This window comes from the organism of the source record quoted next, unplaced genomic scaffold (assembly GCF_019419815.1).
Source record: "Pyrus x bretschneideri cultivar Hongxiangsu unplaced genomic scaffold, Pyrus_bretschneideri_v1 Contig90, whole genome shotgun sequence".
NCBI classification, from domain to species: Eukaryota; Viridiplantae; Streptophyta; class Magnoliopsida; order Rosales; family Rosaceae; genus Pyrus; species Pyrus x bretschneideri.
The window spans coordinates 310,499-323,523 of record NW_025999832.1 but is presented as its reverse complement, the minus strand read 5'-3'; the positions used below and the strand labels follow the sequence as shown (position 1 = coordinate 323,523).

At 37.4% G+C, this 13,025-nt stretch overlaps 1 protein-coding gene across 1 annotated transcript; it reads left to right on the top strand.

Moving 5' to 3' along the window:
* Positions 1-6,850, top strand: LOC103955138 (T-complex protein 1 subunit theta). The gene is made up of 13 exons (XM_048576781.1): positions 1-261; positions 375-637; positions 721-867; positions 1,015-1,176; positions 2,826-2,903; positions 3,414-3,547; positions 3,717-3,789; positions 3,886-3,963; positions 4,077-4,199; positions 4,369-4,463; positions 4,897-5,106; positions 6,166-6,223; positions 6,548-6,850. Exons 1-13 carry the CDS (start codon positions 126-128, stop codon positions 6,614-6,616), a joined length of 1,626 nt encoding a protein of 541 aa, XP_048432738.1. The 5' UTR covers positions 1-125; the 3' UTR covers positions 6,617-6,850.
* Positions 6,851-13,025: the final 6,175 nt, after the last annotated feature.

The window sequence follows — 13,025 nt, the reverse complement described above, 5'->3', positions numbered from 1 at the left end:
GAGAACATATCTTCAGTTGCAGAGAGTAAGGGTTTTGGCAAGTTAGGCATTTCTAGGGTTAGGGTTTTGCAGAATCTGTGACAAAGAAAGAGTAGCAGAAGAAGAAGAAGAAAAAGGAGTCCAGAATGCAGCCCTATGGAATACAATCGATGTTGAAGGAGGGCCACAAGCACCTCTCCGGTTTGGACGAGGCGGTAGTGAAGAACATCGATGCCTGCAAGCAACTCTCCACCATCACTAGAACTTCTCTGGGTCCCAATGGTATGCCCTTTTCTTACTCTACTGACTACAAATCAGAGTCCCTTTTGGTGGATCCGGTACTTACAAGTAGAATTTTTTATTCTTGAAATTTTGTTGATTTTTTCACTAATCAGGTATGAATAAGATGGTAATCAATCACTTGGACAAGCTATTTGTGACGAATGATGCCGCCACGATTGTGAACGAACTGGAGGTTCAGCATCCTGCTGCCAAGATTTTGGTTTTGGCAGGCAGGGCTCAGCAGGAAGAAATCGGCGATGGTGCTAATCTCACCATTTCTTTTGCCGGAGAGCTCCTTCAAAACGCAGAGGAGCTTATAAGGATGGGCCTGCACCCAAGTGAGATAATTAGTGGATACAATAAAGCCATCAAAAAGGTTTGTCAATCCCCTTTCCGATTTTTATCGGTTATCAGAATTCTTAAGTTCTGAGTTTTGTTCGATTTTTTTTAATATTTCAGACGATTGAAATCTTAGATGAATTGGTTGAGGAAGGTTCCGATATCATGGATGTGCGCAACAAAGAACAAGTGGTTTCAAGAATGAGAGCTGCTGTTGCCAGCAAGCAATTCGGCCAAGAAGATATCTTGTCCTCACTTGTTGCCGATGTAATTGCTATTTGTTTCCCCTTGTGTGTTATTGGTTAATTTCAAAATTGTCAGCTACTCGGCTATTTCGAAGCCAAGGGAAGAAGAATAGTATGTCACTGTTTGTTAGCATGTTCTAATGGTAGACATTTTTATTGGACGATATAGGCATGTATACAAGTATGCCCCAAGAACCCAGCAAACTTCAATGTCGATAATGTACGTGTTGCGAAGATTGCAGGAGGAGGATTGCATAATTGTGCAGTAGTACGAGGTATGGTGTTGAAAACTGATGCTGTTGGGAGTATAAAGAGAATGGAGAAGGCCAAGGTTAGTAATCTTTTACACTTATGCTTTTGAACTTTTGCATAAAATATACATGCTGTACCCTTATATGATGAGTTTTATTTCTCATGGTCTATTAAAAACTGTCTGATTTACTCTTTTGTTACTTTGAGTTGTCCTTTTAGCACCATTTTGGGAGTTTTCACTATACATTAGCTCTGGATTTTGATATAAAGGCACAAATTATTGGTATTGTGAGGACAGTATACTGAGAATCTCATTTCAAATTTGGAGCAACTAGTAAATGATGGACGAAACGGACGAAACATCATTGCAACTTTCAGCATGAAATATTGGGTATAGGGAAGAAGAAACTCAATGATTATAAGAAAATGAGCATGATATTATACCTTTTCGTTATCATAAATGTCCTCAAGGTAGTTTGTGTGGGCCAAAGTCAGTTTCCTAAATGGAATTGCTATTTGCTTGTGTTAGTCAGTATGGTTGAATGATATTTTTTAAAAATCTATGGAAATGGTAGGTTTGTTGAATGATTATGATGTAAAATCGATGATAATTGTTCAAAGCAAATACCAGTTAGAATAAGTAAGGTGTTGGTCTGGTGTGAACTTGCAATGCCCTCTTCCCTATTTTTCATACTTCAAACCTTTAGAGCCAGGAAAAATGTTGGCCTGGTTTGTTGGGTACCAGAGAAAATGGTGTTCTTTTAGTTTTAATTGTGATGATTAGGGCTTCTGATTTCATGTTAGTACCTTGATAACACTATCTTTTTGCATATTGCATTCAATAATATGCTATGCTCAAGGTCTGCGGCAGCCTTCTTGTCGTAACATGTAGTTCTTCATGTATTGAAGTTCAGAGAGTTCACCACACAATGACTATTTTGGAATTTAGTTTTCTATAAATTCACATGAGTTCTGTTGAACATTACAAATGTTAAGATTGTTTTCTTGGAATCCTTTTGTGATGTTGGTGCTGATTTTCACAAACTTGATGTACCAGTGGTTTCCTTCTTGTATCTGGATAATTATGTCACAATGAGCCAAAGCTGTTTAATCTAGGATAAAAAACTGAACATAAAATAAGTTGATGGACAGTCACTTATCATCCCAAGGGTTTCAATGGTATTCTCAAACTTAATACAGCTTTAGGGTTTTTTATTATGTGGTAAATTGGTACTTTGATATGCCAGCTTATATCTATAATGTTTAAATTTACCCCAGGGGTGCACTATAGAGATATCGACAACGGTATCTTTTATTTATTTTTGTCAATTTCATTTGTTTTTGTTATGCAGCTGATATTTTAGCACATATTTCCATGATTTGTGCTTCATGGATTGTACATATATCTGCTAACAGTGTGATGCATCTTTTGTTTCTAGATTGTTAAATTATTAAACTAGAATTGGTTTCGTAGGCTAGTAACATGAGTGTGTGTTTGACATGCCGATATGAATACTATTATTAACTTTATAGTGCTTTGGTGCCATTTAACTTTTGAATCTTCTTCTATTGTAGTTTATAATTCTTTCTGCTTGATCATTCCTGTTTTCCATATTGTTATCCAATCGCTATCTTTTATTATAAACGCCCTTTGACCTTTATGTGTTCTAAATATATGTTTCAAAGGTTCAAGTTTCTTAGCTTGTGTATTCTGTTAAACCTTTTCAGGTTGCTGTGTTTGCTGGTGGAGTTGATACCTCTGCAACTGAGACCAAAGGAACTGTTCTAATTCATACCGCTGACCAGGTAATTTTTGAAGAGGAAGGTGATTTCTGGGTTGCAGCTGGTAGTGAGAAAAGTCTTTTATGTTGTATATAGCAGGAGAATAGTCATGATTATCTAGTGATCACTGCTTCTCCCTCTGTGTGTGTGTGTGTGTGTGTGTGTGTGTGTTTGTTGTTCTGGAGGAGTGGGAGATTGTAGTTATATTTAGCAAAAGATCAAATTTTCTCTTTATGTTGCAACCAAATTTTTTTTCTTATAAGCAAGTGATTCCATAAAGGTCAGATTTGGTGGCAGTTTCTTGAATACTTAGTGTCTATGTGCAACTCGTTAAGATCTTCATATGCATATGGTACTCTTTTCTTGAAGTGGTCCTTGGTATTGCTTTTTAGTCTCCCCTTGTTTGTTTTTTGGTTAAAGGGCTGTACATAGTAATTGAGCCCAGCCTTTCGTCTTCCATTGTTTGCTAAGTTGGGTTTAATGTGGTTGATATGTCATTAACTATGATAAGTATTTTCTTCGTCATTTATGTAGCTTGAAAATTATGCAAAAACTGAAGAAGCTAAAATTGAGGAGCTCATTAAAGCAGTTGCAGATTCGGGTGCCAAAGTAATTGTCAGTGGAGCTGCAGTTGGAGAGATGGCACTACATTTCTGTGAGCGGTACAAGTAAGTAGCAACATCTTGTCATATTTTTGTTATTTTCCACCCTTGTAGCACAAACTGACACGTGTGTGTAAAATCAGATAAACCCTTCAATACCCATCTTAAGGTTTTCAATCTCTTAAGAGATCTTTGAGCTCTTGTTCTGTTTTAACTTGTTAGTTCTTGATTCCAGGCTCATGGTGCTGAAAATCAGTTCAAAATTTGAATTGAGACGATTTTGCCGTACAACTGGTGCTGTTGCCATGGTAATCTTACAAGAATCTGATATCTTATGAGAACCTTATTGAATGTTTCTTAATTATGAGAATCTTACAAAAATACCCATTGTATTTTTGCAACAGTTGAAGCTTAGCCTACCTAACCCAGATGATCTGGGATATGCTGACTCTGTTGCGGTTGAGGAAATTGCCGGTGTTAGGGTATGCTGAAAAGATGTTTCCTCATCCTCAGACCTAGTATTGTCTCTAAATTATTTTGTTCTAGGCTATTTTCTTTTTCATCTTCTTGATATATTGAACGATTTTTTATGTAGGTCACTGTTGTGAAGAATGAAGAAGGTGGAAACTCAGTAGCTACTGTGGTTCTACGGGCAAGTACTGATAGTATATTAGATGACCTTGAAAGAGCAGTTGATGATGGAGTGAACACGTACAAGGTAATTTATGTGGAGCATTAAGAGTTTTCTATGTTGTTTGACTGGCTTTGTTTTAGCTCTGCAATCACTGGATGCGTATTGTGCTCCGGAACTCTTGAAGTAGTTCTTTATTCAGGTGTCCAAACCATTGAAAGTAATCTTTCGCTTTCCTAATGCATTTCATTATCAGGCTATGTGCAAGGATAGCCGTATTGTTCCTGGAGCTGCAGCTACTGAAATTGAGTTAGCTAGAAGGGTGAAGGAATTCTCTTTTAAAGAAACAGGGTAAATTGTCTCTATTTTTGAATTATTAAAGTTCAACTGAATTACATAATACACATGGAGATTTCTGCTTGGTTCTTTGAAAACTTTTAGGTACAGTCGGACAAAAATGATCAGCAATAATAATGATATGAGGTGGAATTAGCTATCAAGATTTTGTTTAGAAGGCTGACGTCATGCCATATAAGATATTCTATTGAAAAGGAAAATTGACTCGCAGCAAAAGCAAAAACAAAAGTAAAAAACATATATCATGTATGTTCTGGTCCAAAAATGGTGTGGTTTAGAAATATTCTGAATTTCGATATGATTCATTAGAGTTGTTTCAGGTCGATCTGCAATATGGAATTTGTGCTATGCATGTAATGTTGCCTGACAGCATAAAACTGAATCTGACTGTGAGAAAAATAACTCACTAAAGATACTGACTTTGCAGATTGGATCAGTATGCTATAGCAAAGTTTGCTGAAAGTTTTGAGATGGTGCCTAAAACTCTGGCTGAGAATGCTGGGCAGAATGCAATGGAGATCATATCTTCTCTCTATGCTGAACATGCATCAGGAAATAAGAAAGCTGGCATTGACTTAGAGGAAGGCCGTTGCAAAGATGTGTCAACTATTAATGTTTGGGACCTCCACATAACTAAGTAAACGTTCTTTCTCTTGTTTCAAGTCCCTTTTTTTTTTGAATGTTTTCATATCATTTTACCTTGCTACAAGTTGCAACTGTGATGCCAATGCAATATTGATCCTGAAGATTAAGTTTTGTGCATTAGGTCTAGAATTAGTCTGTAGCGGACAGTTTTATTCCTATGCGCTTTTTGGTGGTTTCGGTAACCAATGAGTTCCTGCTGTGCCTGTAGTTTTTCATCTGTCTGGTTCATTTATTCTTGTGTAGATTTTTTTATATAAACATACAATTTTGCTTTTAGGGTTGGAATAATTTGGTGAATTTTGAAGTTGCAATGTTGATAATAGGCATCTAGGCAGTTTGTCTACGTTTGTAATATTTCATTTAGTCCATGATTGAGGTGATTTTAAAAAATAAATAAACAAAAAGCCTAATGGTTATGTCAAGGCCCCGGATATTTCGGGGTTTTCCCCTTCATTATTGCGTTTGCATGTATCGATGTCGCCACATTTTAAAACTTACAGTTAGTTTTGTTTTCAAGAAATGGTTCATGAGGATAATGCAGTGACAATGCCAACCTTTTTAAAACCCTCTGTCGATTTATGGGGATGGACTCTTATGTTTTTCATTTCTAAAACAATTTGTAGGGTTTTGCATAAGTGAGTTTTGTTATGGTAACTGATGTATAATACTCTGAAATATCTCAAGGAAATACTTGGCTCTTTACATGTAAGGAGCTATTCCTGCTTACAAATCAATAACAGTAATTGGACATTTTCTATTTCCTTCTTATTCCTAATGAACAAGTTGTCCTTGTAATGAGGAATGACTCCTTACATGTAGGCCAAGCGTTGTTCATATCTCCAATTCATATACAATGGATATTTAGTTATTTGTAGATGGTTAGGTTGTTTGAATTATTGGAATCAATCTTTTTTTATTGAACCACTAAGATTTTCAGGAAACTTTTGCCCAATCTTATTTTTCTTTATACGCGATATTAGGCCTCCATATTTTGTCTTAGGATTTTTTTTTTTTTCCTTTGGCCTGACCTTTTTTGGGATGTTTGTTACAGGTTCTTTGCTCTCAAATATGCTGCAGATGCTGCCTGCACTGTCCTCAGAGTAGATCAAGTAAGTAAATTAGTAACCATTGGTCATTGCTTTTTTTACTCGCTAACTGAATCCGTTCAGGGAACTCAAATACTAAGTGCATCGGGTTTAAAGAAATGTCCAAGTTAGGATGGATTAGTGCAGGGTTTATGACTTTCAAATGTATCATTACTGATATATCTTCTGCTAAGGAAGCCGACCTCATCACAACTTTTGCTTATAACCTAGGGTTTGCTTTCAAATATTTCTCTCTTTATGATTAAACCTTAATAGATATGAATAAATCAGTAAGATTAATAAAGACGATAGCTGATATTTTTCTACAATGCCTTGACCGTGTTGCAGATTATAATGGCAAAACCAGCAGGTGGCCCAAGTAGGAGAGATCAGCCTGCAGGGATGGATGAGGATTAACATGTTCTATGCCACAACTATCTCGCTTGTATTTTAGGATATGAGGACGGAGAGTTGTAGAAGCGTGTTTGATTTTCTCGATTTTTTATCATGGCTGGTCCACGAGTTTTTGTGTTCTTGGCCGGTCCTCGAGGTTGTGTTGAAGGCTTTTGTTTTCGTATGTGCCCATGCTAGACACTAGTCGATTGGAATTTATATAAATTTTCCATCAATGATTGCAGCTTGTGTCTTCAATTCATTGTTTCCTTGAGCTTTTGTTCAATGATGCTTCCCTCGTGCTGTTTTCGTCTTTTGTGTTTGCTTGCCATTTTCCCTTTAGCTGTTAAAATGATCATTTAGTCCACTTTGTTTCTCAAAGTTGCTGTAATTCTGGTGTCTGTTTGTCCGAGTGTCCTCTTTGTTATTCTTGTGAGATGAGTTTTTCTAGCCGAAAACTTGGGACAATTTTTTTTTCATGGGAACAAAAGTATCTGATGAGCCTAAAAACTACTAAGCTTACGTGGCACGCAAGCCGAATAATTAATAAGCTAATTACATCCTTCGGTTGATGTGGGGCGTGCCAACTCGACGGTCGAGCTCGGTCGGGGAGTAAAATGTGTTGATGTTGCATTGAGCATGTTGTTGATTTCTTGATCTCGCAATTGTGGTCGAGGAAGGAATAGGTCTTAACCTTTAGGTTCTAGAGCCTGAAGACAAAGCTGCTAGTCTTGCAAAGTTCATGGATCGTCAATGCCGGGTTCGGTCACTATGATTATATTCGTAAGAGTATAAGCACGCCGAACCGGCACCAAACTATACGGATACAAGTACTCAAAAGAGATGTATGTCTTATGGTGAATGTCGTTCGGCCGTCAGAATGTCAAACTCTAAAACTTACTTGTGAATATCCAATCATAAACAACTTGGCGTTCAATGTGCCGAGCCCGATAATCTGTAACACCTCACTTCGCCGAGAAGGCTAATGAGATGGCCTTTGTTAAAAAGAACTCAAAAATTCCTCTTGGCCGAGACTTGGATAGGTAACCAGTCGGCCTCGATGGAGTGCTGTTTATCTAAACTGAAGGTGCTCTGAGGTCGACTGATTCTAAGGTAACAGTGCTGTTTATCCAAACTGAAGATGTCACTGATTGCCTTAACAGTGCTGTTTATCCAAACTGAAGATATGTTGGCAAAAAAGAAAATAAAAATATCAAGATATTTGAGGGGTTTCGCGTAGAGCGAAGGTTTGCGCAAGGCAGTTTGTGTGTTGAATTGGAGGGCTTAGAATGATGCACCCCCATCTTATTTATAGCTGCCAATCTCGTCTTGGCCGAACCAGAACTATACTCGGATTAGGATTCCTCATCCTAATCAAACCATATCTCAGCCAATCCTTCCTCCATTAGGACTTTGAACCAACCTCTTTATCCGGCCACATTCACTTCTCAAATCTCAGCATCCTCATTCCATTGAGACTCCTTATTATACTAGGATTCAGCTTACCCCATCAATCCTCCTTATACTAGAACTCGGCCGATCCTAACCAAGCAGCCCATAATGATTCTAGAAACATACTGCCGGGCCGAGAACCACTCCTAACTTAGCCCACACCAATATTTTGGGCTCAAACAGTATCCTACATATTATTCGATTCAATTGATCTAATAAACCGGTTATTGGTATAAATAACATAAAGAAATGTAACCAAGGTTTACCGGAAAAAACCAGCCCAAAGATTTGGGACCAAAATCGGTTAGCGGTGACCATTGAATAAGTTTCTTCAGCTTGAGTTGGGTTAAAAGCACGGAATGTATTTGCACCATCACCATCTTCAAATAAAGTATTTTCTACGGTAGCACCATGAATAGCGCATAACAGAGCAGAGCCTAACACCCCAGCAACTCCCATCATATGAAATGGGTTCAATGTCCAATTATGAAACCCCTGGAAAAAGAGGATGAATCGAAATATAGCTGCTACACCAAAACTGGGCGCAAAGAACCAACCAGGAAAAAGGGAATAGTAATTTATTCATTTCTAATTTATTCCTATAGAACGTCTAGGAACAAGAAGATTAAATCGGATATATCGATAGATTCCCGCAAAGATCCAATTTCATCTCTATTGAATTTTAATATTAGAATAGTGGATATAATTATGATGCAATGGGTTAGGTCCACTTACTTTTTATTTTGTTGATTTCTAATCGATTTAATTGGAATAATGGAAAAGTAATATTTGAAGATTTAACAAGACGACTTATCCTTACATTCATTATAATATTTAATATAATAATTATAATAATTATATTATTTATTTAATAATAGCAAATTTATAGCCATACTATAATTAATTATAATGTTATAATTTTGATCATATATTTAAATATTAAATTATACGGTTTGTTACCTTTTTCTTTATTACTTTATTACAAAGATCAACAATATCTCATTCACCTATTACTGATGGTAATCAAATCTAGTAAAAAAGAGTACGAGATTTACAATTCAAGTGGTTAAGACTTAAAGAGTTTGTATTGCTACACCCAAAGTCGTGTATTTGAATCCCTCTTATCGTTTGTTTTAAAGAATAGAAAATTTTGATTAAGAAGGGAATAGGACCCAAGATTTACCCTTCACCCCACTCCACCTATGCTTGAGCTTTATGCCAAATTTACTTTAGCTAATTTTTTTTCTTCATTATTTCTCTTCACTTGTAAGTAAGAGGTTTTAAATTGGATTTTCGCCAAATGAGAATTTGAACTATATTATTGCTAACCAATTGTGAGGCTAAGCCAACCCTCCCCCATTTCCTCCCTCTTTTAGAGCAACTCCAGCGTGCTCTTTTGCCCTGTGGACCAACTCTAATTGCAATCCAATCCCCTGCCAAAGTGGCACCAACCCATTTGGGCAATTGGGCTGAGGGGAGCCCATGGAAGAGATTAGGCCATGTCTTAGGCCCTAACGCCTGAGGGGGGAGTGACGTCAACCATGTTATAAAAAATTTTGTGTCAGGCACATGGGGTGGGGGGTGGGGGGAGGGGCACATCATTGACAAGATTTCAGGCTGTGGGGCTTGCCTAGTAACCACTCAGTAGCCGTTGAATTTGGACTGTTTGATTTCCAGATCAACGGTCCACGTTTTTTTTCTTTAAAAATTAAAAAAAAAAGAAATGTTACGGTGGGCCACATGTCACAATCTGATTAGTTGGATTTCAATTAAGTTAATAATCTGATTAATTAAGTTAATAATTTATAAAAAAATAAAAATCCAAAAAAAATTCAATTTTTTTTAAAGTTATAATTTTTTTATTCTATAAATACCTTACCATTTTCTCCCACCTTACAACACATTTCAATATTTTCAACGATTCTGAACAGGTAAGGACACGTTGCTTGACGGAATTGGTTAAAAATCTTATCAACCTATCTACAAAAATTGTACTTTTGGATAATGACACGTGATGTGACGAGATCGGTTAAAAATCCTATCCAAAATTAAAAATAAAATTATTTTTTAGTATTTTATAAAATAAAAAATACTAATATTTTAATACGAATTGCCGGGCTATCCAGTTTAGGGGTGAAGATGCAATAGACAATTACTGTTCATTAAAGGCAGTTACTATTCACTTGATGGGATTTAATTGCCTATTGCCATGGGGAACCTTTACACACTGAAACTGTTTGTTAAAAGAAAATAAATTCTATTCAATATTCACCCATCATGCAACCCCTCATGACCCCAGGAAGCTACGGGAACTTGTATGACACAGACACATGTATACTACTATGATGATGACATCTCGTGTCGATAATATAAGAAGACGTGTTAGTTTATTTTCACATGTCCTTCCATTTTTAACACAGGATAGCACTGTAGTGATGTATCGGTTCCATACATGTCTGTCGAGGAAGAAATCTTTTAGGAGTTGTAAAGAGGGTGGAACTAAAAGATGTATAGGAGGTGGACTTGCTAGTTAAAAGAGAAAAGTAAATGAGATATCAAATTTGTGTCTTTCCAATTGGATAGATTTTTCAGTGTACCTAGAATACAGTTTGGTACATCACGTATTTTAATAAAAATGGATGGATACTTAAAAATAAAAAACTTATCCCCACTCATCTTATAGCATGTGATGTACTAGGCAGTGTTTTGGTAACATAGAAAAATATCTTCTCCAATTGACGTAGTGTGTCTACACCTCCCAAAAATATAAATGTGACTTTTAAATCTCAAATTTGCATTTCTCAACAATATTTCTTTTCTTGCAAGAAATACAAACAAAATTAAAAATACGTTATCGTTTTATGCAGTATCGAGGCGGCAAGAAAAAAACGGAATTAGGCTATCACTAATGTAGCCTGTATTAAAAGACACAAACAAAAACTTCACGTATCAATCCGTACTTGGTATGTAAAGAATGTAGGAGACGTGATGGCTTTTGAATATATTTCTTCGATTACCAAACGATTCTTCGTACAAGGTATTATATACAATATTGTACAATCAATACACATCTGTAATCATGGCATGCAAGCCGTGATCCCCAATTAGTGGGATTGATCTAGGCTAAAATGGTAGGATATAATTATAATGACTTTTCCCTGATCTGTAGGGTTTTAGCCAGGTTAGGAAAGGAATAATAATATTTCCTTAATACTCCCCCTCAAGTTGGAGAGTGAATATCGTGAACTCCTAACTTGTCGCGTAGAGTCACAAACTGGTCCTTTCCTAAAGCTTTTGTAAACACATCTGCTAGCTGAAACCGAGTAGGAACATGTGAAGGACTAATCATTCCAGCTTGCAGTTTTTCTCGTACAATATGTCAGTCAATTTCAATGTGTTTTGTACGTTCATGGAAAACCGGATTAGCGGCAATGTACAAGGCCGCTTGATTATCACAGTACAATGGTGTTGGAGCTACTTGTGGTACCTTTAGATCTTGTAAAATATATCGCAACCAAGTTAGCTCCAAGCATGTATTGGCCATAGCTCGATATTCGGCTTCTGCTGATGATCTAGAGACATTGGTTTGTTTCTTGGATCTCCATGAGATAAGAGAATTTCCAAGAAAAATGCAGTATCCAGTAACTGATCTCCTTGTGGCACGACAACCTCCCCAATCTAAATCACAGAAGGCTTTCAAGGCAAGATTGTTAGAGGCGGGAAACAGCAAACCTTGACCAGGTGTACCTTTGATGTATCTAAGGATCCGTAAGGCAGCATCCCAATGTGTTTTTCGAGGTTGATGCATGAATTGACTAAGTGTTTGGACGGAGTAAACTATATCCGGCCTTGTGACAGTGAGATAAATTAACCTGCCAATCAATCTTCTGTACTTGGTTGGGTCATTGAGCAACTCTCCATCTGTGGGGGTGAGCTTGAGATTTTGTTCCATCGGAAACTTGTCTGGCCGTGCACCTGTGAGTCTTGAGTCTTGCAAAATATCTAGTGCGTATTTTCTTTGAGACATGAAAATACCTTTCTTTGAACGTGAAAACTCAATGCCTAAGAAATACTTCAAATCTCCAAGGTCTTTGATGCGGAAGCGTTTGAGAAGAAACATTTTAAGGTGATTCATTTCTTCAAGATCATTGCCTGTGAGAAGTATGTCATCAACATATATAAGGACTACAGTAAATGAAGTACCTTGTGCCTTAGTGAAGAGAAAGTAATCAGCTTTCGATTGATTGTAACCAACTCTCCAAATGGTTTCTGAAAAGGTAGAAAACCAGTTTCTTGAAGCCTGTTTGAGTCCAAAAAGAGATTTGTTGAGCCGACACACAATGTTCTCCCCTTGTCGGCGAAGGCTAGGAGGAGGCTCCATGTAAACCACTTCTTGTAGGTCACCATGAAGGAAGGCATTTTGGACATCTAATTGGTGGATATACCAATGACGGGCTGATGCAATAGTAAGAAGACACCGGAGGGTGGTGAGTTTGGCAGTTGGAGAAAAGGTTTCTTGATAGTCAACACCCTCAACCTGAGTATAACCCTTGACGACAAGACAAGCTTTGTATCGCTCAATGGTGCCGTCGGACTTATATTTGATTTTGTAGACCCATTTGCAGCCGATGGGTTTATGACCAAGAGGCAGTGGAACCATACTCCATGTGTTATTTTGTTGCAAAGCTTCTAATTCGACATGTATGGCCTGTTGCCAATGAGGATCTTGGATAGCTTGAGCATAGGAAGTGGGCTCGGTAGAACCTGTGATGTTAGCTAGAAAAGCAGAATGGGTAGGAGAGAAACGAGAATATGAGAGGAAATCAGAGAGAGGATAACGAGTACCTGAAGGACAAGGCGCCAGGGTAGATGGACTGACGTGGTTGGACATGTGGTATTCTTTATGCCATGTCGGAAGGTGCTTAGGACGGGTAGATTGTCGGGAAGGTGCTACGGTGGGCTGAGAAGGGAGGGGTGGTGT

Excerpts from the sequence above, each read along its gene's own strand:
- LOC103955138 (XM_048576781.1), top strand. The coding sequence starts at position 126 with ATGCAGCCCTATGGAATACAATCGATGTTGAAGGAGGGCCACAAGCAC. Across the intron at positions 1,177-2,825 it reads AGAGAATGGAGAAGGCCAAG|GTTGCTGTGTTTGCTGGTGG; the intron begins GTTAGTAATCTT and ends AAACCTTTTCAG. Across the intron at positions 4,200-4,368 it reads ATGGAGTGAACACGTACAAG|GCTATGTGCAAGGATAGCCG; the intron begins GTAATTTATGTG and ends TTTCATTATCAG.